Source organism: Mesoplodon bidens (genome assembly GCF_964165515.1).
Source record: "Mesoplodon bidens genome assembly, chromosome: 6".
NCBI classification, from domain to species: domain Eukaryota; kingdom Metazoa; phylum Chordata; class Mammalia; order Artiodactyla; family Ziphiidae; genus Mesoplodon; species Mesoplodon bidens.
In genome coordinates this window covers 3,860,892-3,881,156 of record NC_138162.1, presented here as the reverse complement: position 1 = coordinate 3,881,156, position 20,265 = coordinate 3,860,892, and the positions used below count along the sequence as shown (strand labels likewise).

Genomic DNA, 20,265 nt, shown 5'->3' with positions numbered 1-20,265 from the left:
AACCCACCTGGTAGGAATCAGGCTGACGCACCTTGTTTGCTTGTTTGCCCTCAGCAGCTAAAGCTTCTGGACTATCCCATGAAAGAGAGGGCAGAGTTCCACAGCTGAATATTTCTGATGAGATGTGATAACTTACACATTTAAAGCATTTTAGCATAAAAACGTTTTGCATGTATGATCTCATTTGCTACCTACAGCTCCAAGGGAAGCTTTATCTTAGCCCTGTTTTAGAAATGGCAAGTCTGAGGCTCGGGGAGGCTAATGCCTGCCTGTGGTCTGCAGCGGGTGTGTGTCAAGGCCAGGAGCAAGCGCAGGTCTGAGTACAGGCACGATGCACCCATTGCCCCCAAGTGACTCTGGAGAATCCGACATTATCCGCTCTGTTAATTGCCACCGGGGATTTATGTTTTATAAAACATGTATGAGGGATTCCCTGGTGGCGCAGTGGTTGAGAGTGCGCCTGCCGATGCAGGGGACACGGGTTCGTGCCCCGGTCCGGGAAGATCCCACATGCCACGGAGCGGCTGGGCCCGTGAGCCATGGCCGCTGAGCCTGCGCATCCGGAGCCCGTGCCCCGCAGCGGGAGAGGCCACAACAGTGAGAGGCCCGCGTACCGCAAAAAAACAAAAAAAACAAAAAACAAAAACATATGAATGATCTAGATGGGAGGCAATAAAACACCAGTCTCCATTATGAAGAGCTGTCAAGAAGAGTTAGCCTCTCCAGTCCTCACGAGCCTCCTGCCAGAGGGTTTCATGAAATCGCTGTGGGGTAGAAAGATCAGATGAGCTACTTGATCGTCTGGTTATTTCCTAAACCTAGAAACAGGGTCCCAGCACTCTGTTTGATGCCCCTGCCGGGGATGCTGGGAGGCATCAAGCAGGAACGCTGGCCCTTGAAGGCTCCTCTCTTGTACCCCCTGCTTCCCTGCCTGATTTCTCCAAGCCCCTCTTTCCTGTCGTGCTCCTCTAGGCAAACCAACCATCTTGTGACGTGGAGGCACCCCAGAACCTCACGCCGTGGTCTTCCACCAGGAAGCTGCCCATCTCCATCTCGAGATTCATGGAGGCGGGAGGATGGGAGGGTTGAGCTCACTGACCGAGGAAGGTAATGCCTGTCTGGTACCCAAAGGGCCAATAAAGATTTGTTTGAATCGAAAACGTTATACACACATATGTATGTGTGGGGAGAGGGAGACTGGAGAGAAGGGGAGAGGAAGGAAAGGGAGTGGGGAAGAGGCAGGGAGAGAGGGAGGGAAGAGGAGAGAGGGAAATTAAAAGGATACACGTCAGGATGGAGGTGCATATTTTATTTTCTTCTTTCTACTCTGATCATATTTCATTCTTGTAATTTAAGCAGTAATTAGATAGATGGATGGATGGATGGATGGATGGATAGATAGATAGATAGATGGAGTTTTCGGGCTGGTTTTTGCTAGAGGAAAAGTAGGCAGGAGCGCCACCGTGTGGCGAATTGCTGCCTCCCGCGGAGCCCGGACGTCTGGGAGGTGGGGTCGGCCCGCACGGAGTGCCGTCCGCGAAGGGCAGGCAGGGCGGGGCTCCCTCCACCTCAGCTGCCTACAGCTCCTGGGCTTGGACAGAGCTCCCCAGTCTCCCTGAATGACTGAGTCGCAGCAGGACCGCGATGGGTGCCCTTCCGGCGCCAGGAGACAGAGGAGGATTGGTGGTGGTGGTAGGAGGGTCACCGTTGGGCAGCATGTGGGAGCCCTCGCCCCCAGGGCAAAGACCACCTGATCCATCCTCTCGTCCCCAGGACGGGTAGGCTCAGCTCAGCTCCCGCTTGCTGCATTCTGTGGCCATTCTAAGCCAAGGCCATAAATGTACCCAAGGTCACAGAGCTGATGCCAGCTGATGCTGGGACCAGAGGCTGAACCCTGCAGCACACGCAGCACAGCACAGGCCAGCCTTACCGGGGTCAGTCTGTGCCTGTCGTCTGCTGAGACAGGATTCCACAGGGTCCTTCCCCTCAGATAGCTGCTGGTCTTATTAAGAAGCAGCTGACTGCCCATGACAATGGACAGAGACAAGAATCCAAGGGTTGTCGTGGCGGGCCAAATCCTTTATACTACAGGTGACCCAGAGATTGTGGGAAGTCTGGAAGGCTTCCTGGAGGAGTAGACTGAAGAAAAAGGACATTCCAGGCAGGGGGAACAGGAAGGGCAAAGGCAGGAGTTGGAATTCGGTCTGGTGGATAAAGAACTCACCTGCCATGTCAGTAAACAAAGGATGTTGTGGCCACCAAGCCCTCAGCCACTGCAGCCACCCCCAAGGGTGCACCCCAGGGGATTCAGGATGGAGAAAAACAGGATACTGACCCTAGATAGTTAAGAAGCATATCAAAGGAATAATTTCATTAAGCCCAGACTCTTGCATTTTCCCATTCATAGAAAAGCCCTAAATTCATTAACTTGAGATGCCTGGGTTTTTTGTTTGTTTGTTTGTTTTTTGGCTGCAGCTGTGTAGCACATGGAATCTTATTTCCGCGACCAGGGGTCAAAGCTGCGCCTTCTGCAGTGGAAGCGCGGAGTCTTAACCACTGGATCGCCAGGGAAGTTCCCCGGTTTTTCTTTAATTAGCAATAATCTTTTGTTGTTCGACTACCTGCTGTTTTGTTTTGTTTTGTTTTGTTTTGTTTTATTTTTGCAAAAACTCCTATATATCCTGGCTCCTCCCTTACCTCTTTAGAAGAGTCCCTCAGAGTTACCTGAGAGGCTGTCTCCTGGGCTCAAGTCCTCAGTAATGCCCCACATAAAATATAATTCTCAGCTTTCAGGTTGTGCTTTTCTTCTTTTAATCGACAGTCTCCAGCAGGAAGGACACAGCATATTCAGGTGACAATGAGAAGATGGTTAGAAGGTGACAGCTACAACCCCAAACACTTCTCTGGCTTTATCCTGTGTCCTTGCCCAAACCCTTTTTCCACTCTCCCGTGGTTTTAGCAGGTCGGCCAGCCCGGCCAATGAGAGGCCCATATCCCTCTCCCCGCTACAGTGAATGGTGCAGAGATGAGCCAATCAGAGTCGCTCCCTGGCCTCTAACTGAAACTATTGAGAGAGCAGCTTTCTTTCCACTGGAGTTTCTAAGCTTATAGACTCAAAACTGGTAATGCTGAGGATCTCAGCTGCAGGATAAAGCAAAGCTGAGAGATGGAAAGTGAGATATTCATGCATTGATTGATGGATCCATTCATTCTGTAACTACATCACCAGTATCCACCATACACTGAGATTCAGCTGTGAGCCAGGGAAACGAGACCCCTGCTCTTGTAGTGCCCACATTCTCTGTGGGCAGTGAGGCCCCCAAAATAAATAAATAAAAAGGAAATAAATCCACAAGATATTTTCAGTTAATTATGAATGCTAAGAAGAGCAAGACTGATGAAACAGAAAGTGTCTGGGGTGGGAAAGTCAGGCTTTAGTTGATGACAAAGGAGGTCTCCCTACAGCGGTGACATTTCAGCTGAGACCTGGATGACAAGGGGTCAGCCATGCAAAGATCTGGGGTTGGGCCATCCAGCAGAGGGGACAACAAATGCAAATGTCCTGAGGGTGGAATGAATGAGATCCAGGCAATATCATGTGAGCATCTGGATCCAGCCATACCTGAAGTAGACACTTTTCAGTGACATGAAGTAATTGTTTTGTTGTTTGTTCTTTTTTTTTTTTTTTTGACAACTGTGTGGCCCCTGACCACAGGGAACCATTTTCTTTTTAAATATTTATTTATTTATTATTCATTTTTTGGCTGCGTTGGGTCTTAGTTGTGGCATGCGGGATCTTTCATCGAGGTGTGCGGGCTCTTCACTGTGGCACGCGGGCTTCTCTCTAGTTGTGGCCCACAGGCTCCAGAGCACGCAGGCTCCGTAGTTGCGGCACGGGGGCTTAATTGCCCCGTGGCATGTGGGATCTTAATTCCCTGACCAGGGATCGTCCCCTGCACCGGAAGGCGGATTCTTAACCACTGGACCACCAGGGAAGTCCCTTGTTGTTCTTAAACAAGTTTAAATCGGGTCTCTGCAGCTTGCATCTGAAACATTCCATCATTTGAAAGAGTTCTGACCCCATGAAAACACTGAGCGCTAATCTCTGAAGCTGAGAATTTTGTCCTGTGGGCAAAGGGAACTCATTAAAGGTGTTTAAGCTAGGGAGGAATCTTGCTGATCTTGCTCCTTCCTTCCTCTCTCGGCTCATCTCTCTCGAATGCCCTGTCCTTCCCTCCCCTTCCGTCAGTTGCCACCCCCCCCCCCCCGCTCAGACTGAACTTGTCCCCTGTCACTTCCCTGAAGGTCCTGGCCTCCGGCCCTTTGCACATCCTTCCCTGCTTCCCTTCTCCCAACTAACTCAGCCTGGCGTCAACTTAGATGCCACTTCCTTCACCAACTCTCCAAGTCTGGGTCCATTTCCCCATGCCCCAAGCTCCTTGTTTACATGCAAACCACGTTCACATCACAGCGCTTATTAGCCCAACTTGTAAATGCCTGGGTATTCTGTCCCACCTGCTAGACAAAGAAGAAGCTCACTAGGGCTCCTGTCTGGTTCTTGTTTGAAACCCGAGCATCTGGTACCTAGTAGGTACTCAGTAAACATGTATTAGCTAAGGGAATGTAATGGACCAAATGTCTGTGTCTCCCCAAAATTCATATGTTGATGAATGAATGTGATGGTATTTGGAGGTGGGGCCTCTGGATGGGAGATAGGTTTAGATGAGGTCATGAGGTTGGGACCCCCATGATGGGATTAGTGTCCTCTTAAGAAGAGGAAGAGAGACCGGAGCTTGTCCTCTCTCTGCCATGTGAGGCCTCAGCAAGATGGTGGCTGTCTACAAGCCTGGAAGCTTGTCCTCACCAGAGACTCAATCTGCTGGCAACTTGACCTTGGACTTCCCAGGCTCTGTGAGAAATAAATGCTGTTTAAGTCACCCAGTATGTGGTGTCTTGTTCTGGCAGCCCGAGCTGGGAGGAGGGAAGGGGGAAGAAGGAGGGACCTGGCACCTGAAAGGTACCAACAGAACTCGAATGAATGGGCACAAGGCTGCTGATGTGAACTATAGCCCTTGGAAGCATCTAAATGAAGGCATTTCATTTCCAGGGCTGCCTACCAAGAGGAGTGGTGTTGGCTCTGCAGGCAGCCCTGGAGGGGATCCAGAGGCTGGCAGGTCTCAGTCTGCAAGAGCCTGTGAGAGGCTGCCTGGGGCCTCCTGGCTTCAGTTGATGTGCTCTTGGGGCCTGGACAGTGCTCTCCCCTAGAGGGGCTCCCAGGTGGCTCCAGGGAAGGCCTGCCTTTACTTGCAGGCTGGGATCCTGGTCTAGGAAAAGAGTCCCTGAGCTGGTTACTCAAGGGGGAAGAGAAGGACCCTAAGTGGGACTGCATCTTAGAACAACAGCTGAACTGTACATGCCCGATACAGCAGCTTTACACTAGAAAATACCCTACAAGCTAAATGCCCTGAATGGAGAAGGTGATTGGTAAGGTAAGCCATGAAAAACCGTGAAATCATTAAACATGTTAATGAAAGCCACAAGAGAATTTAGGAGGTCCTGAAACAAAATAACATTCAGTGAAAAGAAAAAAAGACCTGCTGGTTGACAATAGCAAAATGTGGACATGTGTGTATACCAAAGCGAATTAAGGGACAAGTCCTTGAATTAATTTTTATTTTTATTTCTACTGTAATCATTTTTCTAATTATTCTTTATTTTTCTGAACGTTCTTGAATTCTTTGCATAATGACAGAGTTCCAGTTGATTATGGGCAAACTGCAGCATCCAAAGAATATTCCAGGAGTTTCCACTGGTCTCTCTCCACCAAGAAGAGAGACCAGTCGTCTCCTGTGTTTGGCCTGTGGTCCAGAGAGCACCAGCACCGCACAGACCAGGGTGACCCCCAGGCTGGCGCTCCCTCGATGGCCTGGCCCAGCAGCAGTGAGACCCTGCCCGAAACCCCGCCTCTCTCTCCATGTCGGACCTTGGACTTCAGTTATGTCGAGGCTTCCTGTCGCCAAACTTGTTTTCTTTAGGAGGGAAACCTAATCTCTCCAGCTCTGGGCTGGCAGAGCATGCAAATCAGCCTAACAGTGCTCTATTTTGTGAGTTCTCATATGCAAAACCTCCTGAAATAAATCAGCCATCCCGTAAGCTGGGGGAGGCTTGAGAGGCAGAGGAGGAAGAAGTAGGTGCCCTCTGTGCCCAGTGGGCTGAAATGTCCGAGACTGGCCATCCCAGCCTTCCCGCTGGTGACGGACACCTGGAGGCAGCCCCCAACACCCGGACCTCCCTGTTCTCCACAGCGGCCACCAGATGGCAGCACACGCGGGCCTTGGGACCCGAGAGCAGCCTGCCCGTGGGCCTGAGCGGCTGAGGGTCCCTCACACGCGGAAATCACCCACGTTCAATATCACACCTGCTGCGCCTCACTCGGTCTAGGGTCAAGTCTGGGGAAGCGTGAATTTGACTTTTTTCTCAACGGCGACCTCTGCAAGGACAAGAGGGGCCACTCTAAAAGCAGTTTGCAGCAGCACAAGCCAAGGGCTTTGTAGGCGAGTGCTCCAGGCTGGGGATGCTGAGTGCTGAGCTCAGGGAGTGAGGGAGGGAAGGAAGGAGAAGGAGGAAAGGGAGAAAGGAAGGAGGGAGGGAGAGAGGAAAGAGGGAAAGAGAGAGAGAAAGAAAGGAAGAAAAGAAAGAAAGGAAGAAAGAAAAAGAAGGAAAGGAAGGAAGAGACTTATGAGTTCTCTACACAAAAATCAGGTTTATAAGCAAATGTTTTATTTTAACTTCAATTTTTAAAATTTAATAATTTAGCCATTACTTTTTAAATCCACATGTTATTAAAAATTTCCGGAGAGTGAGTGCTGCTCCAGGAACGGAGGGTTAGAGAAGAGAATGGCGAGTCTTGGCTCCTGGAAAGCTTTGATAAGCAAATACAGCCCAGCGCTCTGGCGCGCTCTCTATTGGCTGTTCCTTCACCGCCAGATTTTGACACAAATAATCAGATTGAAAATCAGGTAGGGAAACAGAAGAGGAAACACACACGCACACACACACACACACACACACAGAAGGGGGGGGAAAAGGAGAAGTATCTACTTGAGCAGAGAGTCACAAATTGACCGGGTGGCACCGTCCCCAGAGGGAGCAGCGAGCTTCCCACCGAGGACGGACGAGGAGCTCTGGACAGGTGAGTGAGTCGCACACCCCTGCCTCTTCTTTTGAAATTTGCATATCTGACTCAGATCGCTTCCAAGCAGTTTACCTAGTCCCTTTGGCAGTCCTAGGAAGACTAAGGGGGGCTGGAAAAATCTCTTTTATGAGAGGTGGCTTTCAGTCCTTGAACCCAGAGAAGAGGTGGCAAGGAGACAGTCTCCTCTGAGATGCTGCGAGCCCTCACCCCCGTGTACCCGTGGAGGAATTACCTTCCGCCAACTGTGCGTGTATACCCGTTGTTGTTGTTGTTTTTGTTTTTGTGTTTTGGCCGTATGGCATGCGGGACCTTAGTTCCCTGACCAGGGATGGAACCCGTGCCCGCTGCAGTGGAAGCGCGGAGTCTTAACCACTGGACCGCCAGGGAGGTCCCATGAACGCCCTTTGAAGTTTTGATTTTAGGCTGACGGAGATCACCTACCTGCATGATGTCATACCCACACCCCAGCTCTCCCAGGGACCTGGGCAGGCGAGGCAGGACACACGTGGAGGTGCCCGAGTTGGTGTCCATCTTCGGGGACAGACTGGCCCTGTCCCCAGGGCACTCTGAGCCTTTCTTTGGCTGTGAAATAAGAGAGTGGGATTGAGGACTCTGAAGGAAGTCTTAGCTTCAGCACCCACAGTCCCAGGCGACCTTCCCCAAAGTTCTTGGGACACTTTGAGAGGGAGGCGCTTCACATTCAGAGCCTCCTAAGGGGAGCAGGGGGCTGACATCTCCACTGCACCCTCCCAACCAGCCTCCAGGAACAAGAGATGGGGAGGTGGTGCCTCAGCCTCTTCTACCTAATTTTGAAGAAAAAGCCAAGTTAGAGTCTGGGCGTCTGGGGAGAGGTGCTTGCTGTAACGTAGGGCTTGTTAACGGGGGCAGTCCACTGAATCACTGTGGGTATGTGCCTGTGTACATTTTGCTGGGAAGAAAGTCCGCAGCTCTCATGAGATACTGTGGTAGGAGGTGCAAAGTAATTTTCGGTCTCTGGACGTGGATCTGGTGGGAGCCAGCTGAGCTGCACCTGCCCACACGGGCTCACTCCTCTGCACATTTCTTAGTGGGCAACAGGTAGAATGCTTCAGTCTTAGAGAAGGGGCAAGTTTCTTGTCCTCAGAGGTGGTGCAGAAAGGATTCTTTGGATAAGAAGATGTGTGAGGTTTCTTCCAACTCAAGATTTGGGGATCGGAGGGAATTCCCTGGTGGTCCAGTGGTTAGGGCTATGTGCTTCCATTGCAGGGGGCAAGGGTTCGATCCCTGGTCGGGGAGCTAAGATCCTGCAAGCCACTCAGCCAAAAAAAAAAAGATTTGTGGGTTGGTATGGCAGTTTCCCAGCACAAAGTTCTTGGGGACCACCAGGGAGTTATACTTGGGTTAGGTTTGATTGATGGAGTCACTCAAAACCAGTGCAGAGCATTTTCTCAAGGCTTTCAGGAGACTGGGTGGTGTCCCACTGGAGAGTACAAGGGCTCCCGAAGCCTTTGGGGCCAGATCGCCCCCCACCCGGGAAAACTAACCTGATCACATGTGATGCTTCACTGTGACACAACCTCTCAACCCTTTTCAGAAACAACAGAAAACTTTACCCTTCCTCAGTCTAGAGGGTGGTTTTTGTTCCTTTGTTTCCAGGAATTCAAACCAATGGGAACTGCTTTAGCCTCTAATTCAGAGATGCTCAGGAAATGTTTTGCTGACTCCTTTTTGTTTTTTAAATTAATTTTTATTGGAGTATAGTTGCTCTACACTCCTTTTTGTTTTTATTGAGGTAAAATACACATAACATGAAATGGACCATTTTAATCATTTTTTAAGTGGCCAGTTCAGTGGCATTAAGCACATTGACATTGCTGTGCTACCGTCGCCACCGTCCATTTATAGAACTTCTCTCATCTTGCAAAAAACTGAAACTCTGTCCCCAGTAAACAGTAACTCCCCATTCCTCCCATCCCCCCCAGCCCCTGGTCCCCACCATCCTACTTTCTGTCTCTGAATTGGACTACTCTAGGTAACTCATGTAGGTAGAATCATACAGTATTCATCCTTTGGTGTCTGGCTTAACTTCAAGTGGCATAATGACCTCATTGTTCATCCATGTTGTAGCACGTGTCAGGATCACTTTCCTTTTGAAGACTGAATAATATTCCATTGTTATGTCTATACTATATTTTGTTTACCCACTCATCCATTAATGGACACATCGGTTGTTTCTACCTTTTGGCTATTGTGAATGACAGTGCTATGAACCTGGGTGTACAAATATCTGTTCAAGTCCCTGCTTTCGATACTTTTATATACCCAGAGGTGGATTCACCTCTTTTTGACATTGCATCCTCTGAACTTAGGAAGAGACATTTGAGAACTCCTTCCAAATTTCGAATAGAAGTAATGACTACCCTCTGCTGGGGCCCCAAAAAGGACCTGGGCTCACATCCCCTGACTCCTACATGGAAAGGGTGATTTTTTGTTTGTTTGTTTGTTTGTTTGTGTTTCCCCTTGAGTCATGTCTTGAAACGTAAAGGAAGTCCAAAGGGTCCTCTGTAGCAGACTCTGAGAAACAACGGAGTCTTACTCAACCCTCCCAAAAAGGGAACCCGAGTGATGAGTTTCTTCGTCAAGGTAGGTCGGTCCCATGCTAAAAGTCAACGAACCCCAGCATGGGATTTTAGAGCAAAAGGGAAGTTTAGAAATCTCTTAGTTCAACCGTCCCTTCTGAGAGATAGGAAAACCAAGCCCCAGGTTGGCGGCTGACGTGGTTAGGCTCAAGGTCACAGAATCCGATTCAGCCCCACGGGAGGCGCCTCGTTGCACGGAAATCACAGGCCTGCTGCTCTGGCTCCATCTGGAAGTCGGGGTGCAGGGCTGCCCCTCTTCAGAAGTACTGGCCGAGATTCTGACTCAGGGGCGGGGAACCCTCTACTGGGATTGGGGGTTTTTGAAGAGATATTAACAGTGAGTCTCTTTCCGGAGGCCCGATACCATCAAGGCCTCTGTTCTATGAAGAAATCTTGGGCTTCTTTCACAATCTCTGCTCTTAGCTCTTTCTCAGGACAGGTTAGTGTGAATCAAACCGTGTGGTTGTTAATTAACTACAGTATAGGTGATTGGTTCCTTTTTTTTTTTTTTTAACTCAGCTCACAGGGGTCAAAAGGAAGTTCTCTCGGTGCATTTGGCCTCCACAGTGAGCTTGATGGCTCGGCTGTAGGGTTGCCTTCGCCACTGTCACTTTGCTAGGCTTAGCGGAGAGAATGTTCTAGGGAGGGAAGGGGAAGAGATTGGGGGCCCCGAGGGGATCACTAGAGTGGGACCTGAGAATCACCTTCCTGGGACCCCCTTGCTCCCCTGTGTACGTGCTTCTGAACCCCAGAGAGCCCCTGTGTTGTCATCCCAGGTTCCGATCAGCTGACCTCTAGGGTCTCTTTGGGTTCTGGGCCCAAGGGATCACCGAAGCTTCCTAAAAGTAGCCTGTGCTCTCGCCTGCCTCTCCACCCCAAACTCCTCACGAGCCTAGATGGGGCCTGCTGGATCCTGGAAGAGTCCAAAGATCAGGGGAATTTGATTTGTCCTCCATCTTGCCCCACCAATGAGACTTCTCCTCCCTGCTCCAGGCAGGCTATCTTCATCCGGTGTTGAAAGGACCACAGGTGCAGGTGGGCAGAGCTTGGGGCCAGGAGTCAAGTCCTAGCAGGCAGGGGCTCTGGGTCTGGCTCTGCTGTGAGGCCCTGGACAAGCCACTTGCCTCTCCCAGCCTCAGTTTCCCCCCGTGACCCGGGAAGACAATCACTGTTTCCCTTGCCCCGGTGGGCGTCGGATTCGGTGGCACAGTGCACGCTGGGGAGCTTCACGCGCTGTCCTGGGTTCCTCCTTAGCTTGTCAGCTCAGTCGCCACCGCCCTGAACGAGAGCCCACCCCGTGGTCTGACGGCCAAGAGCACGGAGGCCTGGGAGGCAGACGACCAAGTCCAGCTCCGCCTCACTCTGCCCTGGGATTGCGAGCCTCAGTTCCTCCTCTGTAAAATGGGGTAATAGCCACTCAGCTCACAAGCCAGGATTATCAGAGCTGAGGCTCTGCAGATCCAGGCTGCAAGAAGTATTTCCTGGCGTTCTAGCTCAGCGGCTTTAATACCTACTTTTGGTTCTAGTTGATTGACTAATAAAATACTATGTTTTTAAAAAATCATGGCTACGGAGGTCCCCCCAGAACAAACGGCGAGGGGTACCCAGCCCCCCGGTCCTCCCCCAGAACGTGAGGGTTTCCTCTCTCTCTGCCCACGCTCTGGCCTCTTCAGGGGGCTCCTGAAGCCAAGAGTTAGAAGGGGGCAGGAAGGGGCAGTGTGGGCAGCCCTGGGTGGGGGGGAGGGGAGGAGGCATGGGGAAGAAGACTGTCCCTGGGAGATAAGAGCTGCCCCACAAGCCTGGGGAGGACAGCAGGCCGGCCGAGCCTCATGAGGTCAAAATCTAACAGCTGGACCGGACCCCAGAGGCCATCAGGTCCCACGCCCTCATTTCAGGGCCCAGGGGGAGGGGCCTGGAGCGTGTCCCGGCTCCTGGTCAGGGCTTGACCCCACCCATAGAGCATGCCGGCTTTGGGTCAGGCACTGGGGATGCCACCAGATCAGACAGGACCCAAGCAGTGTCTGCGCTCCCAAAGCCTCTCCTCTGTGGCCTGAGTACCTGCATCCCCCCAGCAGCCCAGGCACCACACTGGGCCCTTGACACAATTGTCTGTAATAAATAAAGTTCCTTTCTCTCCCCAGCAGTCCCAGGAGGTTGGTTTGAGATCGCCATTTAGCAGATCCGGACACTGAGGCCTCCATCCAGGAAGGCTGGGCCTGGGATGGCCCCTGGCAGAGCGGCCTGGCCCAAACTCCTGCTGCCCCCAGAGGGGTGGGCAGGTCTGGGCACGGGTGTGGGTACCTCTTCTGCCTGCTGTGGGTCATCCCCCTGGGGAAGGGGTGGCTCCCTGGGCCGCTCCCAAGGCAGAGCTCCAAGCTCCCGCTCTAATCTGCCTGCTCCCAGCCGGCTCCTTGGCCACGGCCTTATCAACCAGGCCCTCGCTGCTGTTCACAGCTTTTTCCCGCCATCTTTTTCCCCCGCGCTTGGCCCTATCACGCCTGCAGCCTTGCCTGGTGCCTGGGCTGGCCCAGGAGTGGGGGACTCCTCCTCTGAGGCCTGGGGAATGGGCCCAGCAGAGCTGCCGTCAGCACCGGCATCGGCTGAGTATTTCCTCTGAGCTTCTGCCTGGATGTGGCCTGGGGGTGGGGAGGACAGAGGACCACCAGGAGATGCTCTGTCTCCTGGGAGCCCTCAGGAGAGCCTCACGGCTGGGCGCAGGGATGTGAAACATTTTGGGGGGGCGGGGCGGCGGGCAGGAGATGCTCTCTGCCCCAGAGGGCTCTGCACCAGAAGCCAAGCGTACCGGGTAGTCAGGCTGGTCCAGCTCCGCACTCCCCGACCCGCTGACCCGTGGGTTCAGTGATGGGCCTGGGCTGGGCTGCCCTGTGCTCAGTCCCTAGAGTTAGTGGACATTGGCCTCTTCCTCCCTGTGCACAAAATGACCTCAGGCCTCCAGTGGGGTCCTCTCAGGCCTCGAGCTCCACATAGAACATCAACCATCCCCTCCACCCACGAGGAGAGAGGAAAAGCCCCTCCCTCTCTGTGGGCCAGATTCTGGGCTGGAGCTGTGGACAAGGTGCAGCCCCGCTCTGGCTACATCAGCACCCAACTTGCACAATAACGTGGATTTGCGATGGAGGGGACCCCCTCGTTGCAACCCACCTGCCAGGCTCCTCTCTGATAGGCGCTGAGCACGTACTAGGCACTCACCAGCACCATCAACCTGGATTACCATCTTACAGAAAAGGTAATAGGCCCAGAGAGGTTAAGCGTCTGCCCCAAATTGCACAGCGGGTGAGCTGGGATTCTAACCCATGAGCATCTGACTCCAAAACCTGTGCTCAGACCACAGCTTTTCACGGCCTCTGAATGCAGACCCCACCGGGATGCAGGTGCAGTTTTCTGGGTGCAGGGTCCAGAGTGTTTCACAAATGGAGGTCCCCTGCCCTTCCGTCTCTGCTCCCAGTGTAACTCAGGGCACACAGCAGGGGCAGGCTGACCTGGGGTTTTCTAGAAGTGGGTGTATTGGTTTTCCAGCAAGAGAGGAGTGAGGGACACTAGGCTTTGTAGCTGCTGTAACAAAATACCATAAACTGTGTGGCTTAACACAACAGGAATGTATTCATTCAGGGTTCTGGAGTCTAGAAATCCAAAATCAAGGTGTCAGCAAAGTCAGCTCCTCTGGAGTTTCTGAGGGACCGTCTGTTTCAGGCTCGTCTCCTAGCTTCCTGTTTGCCAGCAATCCTTGTCTTGAAGCCGCATTCCTCCAAATCTCTGCCCCCATCTCCACGTGGCCCTTCGTCCTGCGCGTGTCTGTGTCTGTGTGTCCAAGTTTCCTTCTTCTTATAAAGACACTTGTCACATTGGATTTAGGGTTTCTCCACACCTACTGTGATGTCACCTTAACTTGATTACATCTGCAAAGACCCTATTTTCAAATAAGGTCACATTCACAGACTCTGGGTGGACGTGAACTTTGGGGGACAGTATTCAAACCAGGACGGTGGATTTTGATTTTAGGAGGAGGTCCTAAACTATAGAGGAGTATCGTCCTCTTGTCCTTCCTAAACTTTCTCATCTCCTCCCCCTGTAGGTGCGGGGCACCCACTGACAATGCCACGCTCCTTCCTGGTTAAGAGCAAGAAGGCTCACACCTACCACCAGCCTCGTGCCCGGGAGGATGAGCTCCTCTGGCCTCCTGCCCTTGGTCCTGGTGAGTCATAGCCCGGGCTGGCCTTCTGCTGTGCCCACCAGGACTCCCTGCCCATGTGATGGGGATGCAGCAGCTTCCCACCGGAAGTAGCCTCTCTTCCAAGTCTGGAAACAGGAGGAGTTCAGTAAATGTGGGTTGAATGAATGAATAAACGCACCTATCTCTTCTCACCCCATGGGGGTGATGAGAGCATCCTGATTGGAGCTGTCCTCAGCAGCTGACGTGTGACTTGTAATCAGAGGGCTGATCTAGGGCTGAGGGTGGGTGCTCTGAAAAATAGAGACTGGTCCGAGAGCTCTCCTCGGTGGGGGGAGAGGGGGAGGGGAGGGGAGGGGGAGAGGGAGAGGGAGGGGAGGGCAGGGGTCTCCTCCTGGCCTCCACACTGCTCCCACCATCCTGGGCAGAACCTCTGAGCGTCAATAGCCAGGGGCGGCAGCAGTGGTCTCTCTCTGGTGCCCCTCCTTCCCCCAGTCCCTCCGGACTTCCCAGAGCTGAAGTCTGACAGTGTTGTCTCCCCACAGTGGCCAGGGACCAGGTCCTGAGCACCAACCCTGTCCTCAGCACCCTGTTCCCAAACCAGTGCCTGGACTGGACTGACCTCAAACGGGAGCCGGAGCTGGAGCTGGACCAGAGCTTGATGACCGGGATGGCCTCAGCCCCAGGTACCCAGCAGGGGACCCCCGCCACTCCCCAGCGGGTGCAAGGGGAATGGAGGATGGATGGGCCTGTGGAAGCGGGGCCCCTTGGAGTTGTGGAGTCAGGGAGGATCGGCAGTCCGGGCTCTCAGGCTTCTGCTTGAATCCCTCCAGGACGGGGAGTTCATTCCCACATGAGAGCTTCTGTGTGGTGGGGCAGAGGAAGCTGGACAGGCCCACGTAGTGGGTGAGGTGGGCACTCTGCAGGGGCTGGGGCACATTTCTGGACTGAAAAGCCAAGGAGCCACAGTGAAGACCCAGACCACCCCCCAGTAAATAATTGGGGCTACACACCAAAGCTTCAGCATGAGGTCACAGTGGAGGGTGGTGGGGAGTGGGTGCCCTGCTTTTAATGTCACCACTAGGTATATGTCCCACTCTCCACAGAGGGGCCTGCTGTGACGTCCCGACCCCAGGATGGGGGCTCACCATCCTCCGACTCACCCCCGTTCTACAAGCCCAGATTCTCCTGGGATGCCCTGGCTTCATCCTATGGGCACAGCTACCAGCAGGCCCCCTCCACCATGCAGTCTGCCTTCCTGGAGCGCTCCGTCAGCCTGTATGGCAGCCCTCTGGTGCCCAGCACCGAGCCGCCCTTGGACTTTAGCCTCCACTACTCCCCGGGCTTGGACGCATACCACTGCATCAAGTGCAGCAAGGTGGGTGGCCGGGGTGCAGATGGGCTCTCGGGTCCTGCTTGCATCCCCTCTCCAGCACCCTGGCAGCTGCGAGTGTTCAGAGCTGGGTGCCCCCTGTGAAGTGACTCTTGGCTCCTCTGGTGGGATCAAGGACTCACAACGTTCTTCCTCATCACCATTCATTGAGCCCTGACCATGTGCTCAGCCCTGTGCTAAGCACTTGACATGCATGAGCCCTGGGAGGTAGACGAAAGGCGAAGGTTCAGAGACGTTGAGTCACTTGCCCAATAGCACGCAGCAAGTAGATACCACAACCAGCATTCCAACCTGGCTCTGCCCACCTCCCACTTTTTAACCGCCATTCAGCCTCCAGATAGGGCCAGGAGGGGCCTTCCAGATCCCCCCTCTCAGACTCCATTCTATAGACAGGAAAGCCAGCCACAGAGAGGGAAAGGGACCTTCCCAGGACACACAGCACATGGCAGCAGAATCGGCAATCCCGTGTTCCTTCTCCTGTACACCCACCTATGGCTGAGCTGGGTGCAGAGGTGGGACCCCGGCCCCTCTCCCTCTCTGCACCCCTGGGGCCTCATGCTCTGCCCCTCCTGCAGGTGTTCTCCACCCCACATGGGCTCGAGGTGCACGTCCGCCGCTCCCACAGTGGGACCCGGCCCTTCGCCTGCAACGTCTGCGGCAAAACCTTCGGCCATGCAGTGAGCCTGGAGCAGCACACGCACGTCCACTCCCAGGTGGGCAGCTGGCTGAGCACAGCACCCTCACTTCCCACTCCTGCTCTATGCTCCCCCCAGGAAGCCTAGGGGGCTTTGGTGGGTCTCTCTCTGTGCCCCTGAGGGTGACAGATCGGGGGGCCCTCATTACCTGCCACCCTGATCTGGGTCTCCATCACCCACCCTTAACACATTTGAGTCCCTGATGGACCAAGCTGGCTTCGTGTACAGTTGGAAGAGGCTAGGAGCTCAGGTGGGATTTCGGGGGCAGCAAGATATCTGTGATGCTGAGGAATGACCCCATCTCCTGGGTGGTCAGGACAGGTTTCTCACCTCTGAGACCCTTGACTCTTAGAATCTTGAAGTCAGGCTTAAATGTTCATCTCATCCCACTTAGCCCTACCTGATGCCGAAATCCCTTCCTCAGAATCCCATTCCAGGGAAAGCACCTGACACTGACCTGAGTTGCTAACACCTGGGTAGACATAAAAGCTCAGGTGGGAAACGCAGGAAAAGATGGTTAGAATGTACCACGTGCCGGTTGCCAGCTCAGTTCCCGACCTCCAATCCTCCCAACGATCCTTTGAGGTCACTACCCATAACGATCCAATGTACAGATGAGGAAACTGAGTCCCAGGGAGGTTAAATGACTTGCCAAAGGTCACGGTGGCGAGTAAGAGGCAGAAGCCAGAATTGGGCCCCAATAATTCAGCCGCTTAAACAAACCACAAGGGAAAATCCCCTAATAGGAGGCTACTCAGGGCCCAGGCCTCGGCCCCTCCTGGGAGGCAGGGATGGGGGTCCCTGGCCCCTGCTCCTCCAGGCCCCATCCTCGAGGCCACCCCAATGGAGTGTCCTGTTCCTCAGGGGATCCCGGCCGGGTCCAGTCCCGCGCCCAGCCTGGCAGTCCCGGGTCGCGAGGCCCCACCTGCGCCTGACCCCCCGGGGCCTCGTTTCCTCCGGCAGGGGCGCAGCTTCGAGTGCCGGATGTGCGGCAAGGCCTTCAAGCGCTCGTCCACCCTGTCCACCCACCTGCTCATCCACTCGGACACGCGGCCCTACCCCTGCCAGTTCTGCGGCAAGCGCTTCCACCAGAAGTCGGACATGAAGAAGCACACCTACATCCACACCGGTGAGGCCGCGGCCCGCGCTCTGACCCCGCAGAGCTCCTCCCCCCACCCCGCCCCCACCAAGCCCCCCACCCCAGGGCCCAGGCAGAGCCTGCGGGCACCCCACCTTTCACTGTTAAAAGGTGCGGGCTTTAGGACCCGGGTGGGGAGGGATGGGGGTGTCAGGTTACACAGGGGAGGCCACCCCCCTCCAACAGGAGGGCGGGGCACGCTGTGCTACGTAATGCGTAGAAAAAGTACTGGAAGGAAATAGCAAAATGTCGACCCTGATAATCTGTGTGTAGAAGTGGGACCAGAAGCTTAATTTCTCCTTCGTTCATCATTCCTTCATTCACTCATTCCTCCAGCCATTCCTTCCTTCATTCCCGCATTCATTCATTTCCCATTTGGTCATTCATTCATTCATGCTGCTACTCACCCTGTTCGTCCCCCACTCATTCACCCATTCCCCCGTTTGGTCACTCATTCATCATCTCTCCAGCCATTCATTCATCCTCATTCAGTCATCCATTCCTTCATCCCTCCATTCATTCATTCCCCATTCATTCATTCCTCAGCTGTTAGCCAGTGCCTGTTTTCTGCAGGGCCCTGTACCAGGTGCTGGGCTTCATTGATAAACAAGGTGGACCCAGTCCCTGCCTTAAAACCGGGGTACAATTGGCCGAGGGGTTGGGTGGTCAGAGCTGTATTTTTCTTGTCTCCCTTTTCTAATTATTTTCTAAAGTGAACGTGCGATAAAACATAATAAAGTTCCAGGGAACAACTGCAGGGCATTGGGGCGGCAGGTCTGGTCCAAACGGCCCTGACCCTGTCCTTGCCGCCCTGCAGGTGAGAAGCCACACAAGTGCCAGGTGTGTGGGAAGGCTTTCAGCCAGAGCTCCAACCTCATCACTCACAGCCGGAAGCACACGGGCTTCAAGCCCTTCAGCTGTGAGCTGTGCACCAAAGGCTTCCAGCGTAAAGTGGACCTGCGGCGGCACCGCGAAAGCCAGCACAACCTCAAGTGAGGCTGTCCCCGCTCCCAGCTCCTGACCGGCCTGCCCCAAGATCGTGTCACCTGGAGGGAGGCCAGCCTCACACACCCAGATCCCCAGTCTCCTGGAGGCAGCACTGGACGGGACTAGTCAAGCTTGTTTTGAGACTCACGAAATTGCTGGGTGACCTCGGGCAAGTCACCTTCCCTCTCTGGACCAACAATTCTCCTGCTGCAAAGTGTGGCAGCTGGATCTTTTCTGAGCTGATGTTGTCTACAGGTCTAAGAGCTCGGTGCCTTCCCCCCGGGGCAGAGCCCAGGAGGCCAGAGTAGCCCCAGGTGCACAGCGATGCCAAGAACAGACCAGAGCTGGGACCCACAGAGAAACCCTCCCCCTGCCTGCTGCTCACTGGGATCTGGTCAGCTTGGTTTTCAGCAGGCCCCTTTCTGGCTGCCACGGATGGTCAGATCTGTCTCCTGCCCCAGTGGGAGACCTAGCACCCCTCTGCTTCAGCCAACTGTACTGGCTGCTCCCCACTCCTGATGGGCACTCAGGCCACAGGGGTTCCAGTTCTGTGGTCAGACCATGGGGAAACCAGCAGTTACTGCTGTCAAAAGCCTGTTCCTCTCAACAGCTGTAAATAAAAGACACAGATTTACGTACATTTTGCCACCATTTTTTAGATGCGTACTGGGTGCAAGCTAGTGCCTGAGGCTTTGGGGAGGGATGGTGGGGAGGCCTGAAAAGTATAGAAAGCTCCGTAGTCACTCACAGACACATTGGGAGGCCAAACTGATAAAGCGCCGAAACAGAGGCATGAGAGACCCGTGTGACAAGACCCCAGGCGAGGGCAAGGTGGATGCAGCTGGGGCTGTATCAGTTTCCTGTGGCTGCTCTAACAGATCACCGCAAACTCGGTGGCTTCAAACAACACAAAGGGGGACTTCCCTGTGGTCCACTTATTAAGACTCCGTGCTTCCAACGCAAGGGGCGTGGGTTTGATCCCTGGTCGGGGAACTAAGATCCCACATGCCAAGGGGCACAGCCAGAACATTAAACACACACACACACACACACACACAAAGGTATTCTCCTACAGTTGTGGAGGTCAGAAATCCAAAATGAGTCTCACGGGGCTAAAAGTCAAGGTACGGCAAGGCTGATTCCCTCTGGAGGCCCCAGGGGCGGTTCTGTTTCCTCATCTTTTCCAGCTTTTAGAGGCCACCTGCATCCCTCAGCTTGTGGCCTCTTCCTCCATCTTCAAAGTGCGTCACTTGGACCTCCCATCAGCCCACCTCCTTCCTCTGCTTTTGACCTTCTTGCCCCCCTCTTGCAAGGACCCTGGTGATCACATCAGGCCCACCTGGGTCATCCAGGGTAACCTTCCCATCTCAAGGTCCTTAATGGAATCACCATGGTAGGCAGAATAATGGCCCCCCAAAGATGACATCCACGTCCTAATCCCTGGAACCTGTGAATGTTATAAGGCAGAAGGGACTTTGCAGGTGTGATTAAGTTAAGCCCGGTGCTGCCCCTCATTAGCGGGGTGACTCCAGGCTGAACCCCCTCCTCTGTAAAATGGTAAATGTAGCAATCCTTTCCTGTGGGTTGCTGGGAGGATCCCCTGAGACCATGAGTATACGGCAGTGAGGAGGGCCTAACACAGGTTAAGTGTTGGTAGGCCATGAATGTGCCCTCTTGAAATCCTGCCCATGCTACAGGCCTGCTCAAATGCCGCCTCCTCCAGGAAGCCTCCCTTGGTCATTCCAGCCAGAGGTCTTCTCCTGCTTCTAAACTGAGCTCTCCGGGCTCTTTGCTTACAGCTCGGGACCCACTGAACCTGGACTGGCAGTTATCTGTGGGTAAGTTTCTGCTCTGCTAGAAGGAATTCCATCTGGGCTCTAGCCTTCAGCACTAAGCCCGTCCCTGGCCCACCACAATGAACACTTCTGAATGAGTCCCTTCCGGGTAACAAGCTGGGCTCAGGGTTTCCATACATCGTCTTTAACCCACGTAGCCCTCTGCAAAGGAGCTGTCATTACCCCATTTTACAGAGCAGGCAACTGAGGCTCAG

At 53.7% G+C, this 20,265-nt stretch overlaps 1 protein-coding gene across 2 annotated transcripts; it reads left to right on the top strand.

Moving 5' to 3' along the window:
* The first annotated feature begins 7,093 nt into the window (after positions 1-7,093).
* Positions 7,094-18,817, top strand: GFI1B (growth factor independent 1B transcriptional repressor). 2 transcript variants are annotated; one of them, XM_081237578.1, is made up of 7 exons: positions 7,094-7,192; positions 13,907-14,026; positions 14,548-14,688; positions 15,109-15,380; positions 15,971-16,108; positions 17,054-17,219; positions 18,046-18,817. In XM_081237578.1, the coding sequence occupies exons 2-7, from the start codon at positions 13,927-13,929 to the stop codon at positions 18,222-18,224; spliced, it is 996 nt and encodes a 331-aa protein (XP_081093704.1). In that variant the 5' UTR covers positions 7,094-7,192; positions 13,907-13,926; the 3' UTR covers positions 18,225-18,817. The 2 variants fall into 2 exon arrangements, with proteins under 2 accessions (XP_081093704.1, XP_081093705.1); XM_081237579.1 differs by having other exon boundaries at positions 16,955-17,219.
* Positions 18,818-20,265: the final 1,448 nt, after the last annotated feature.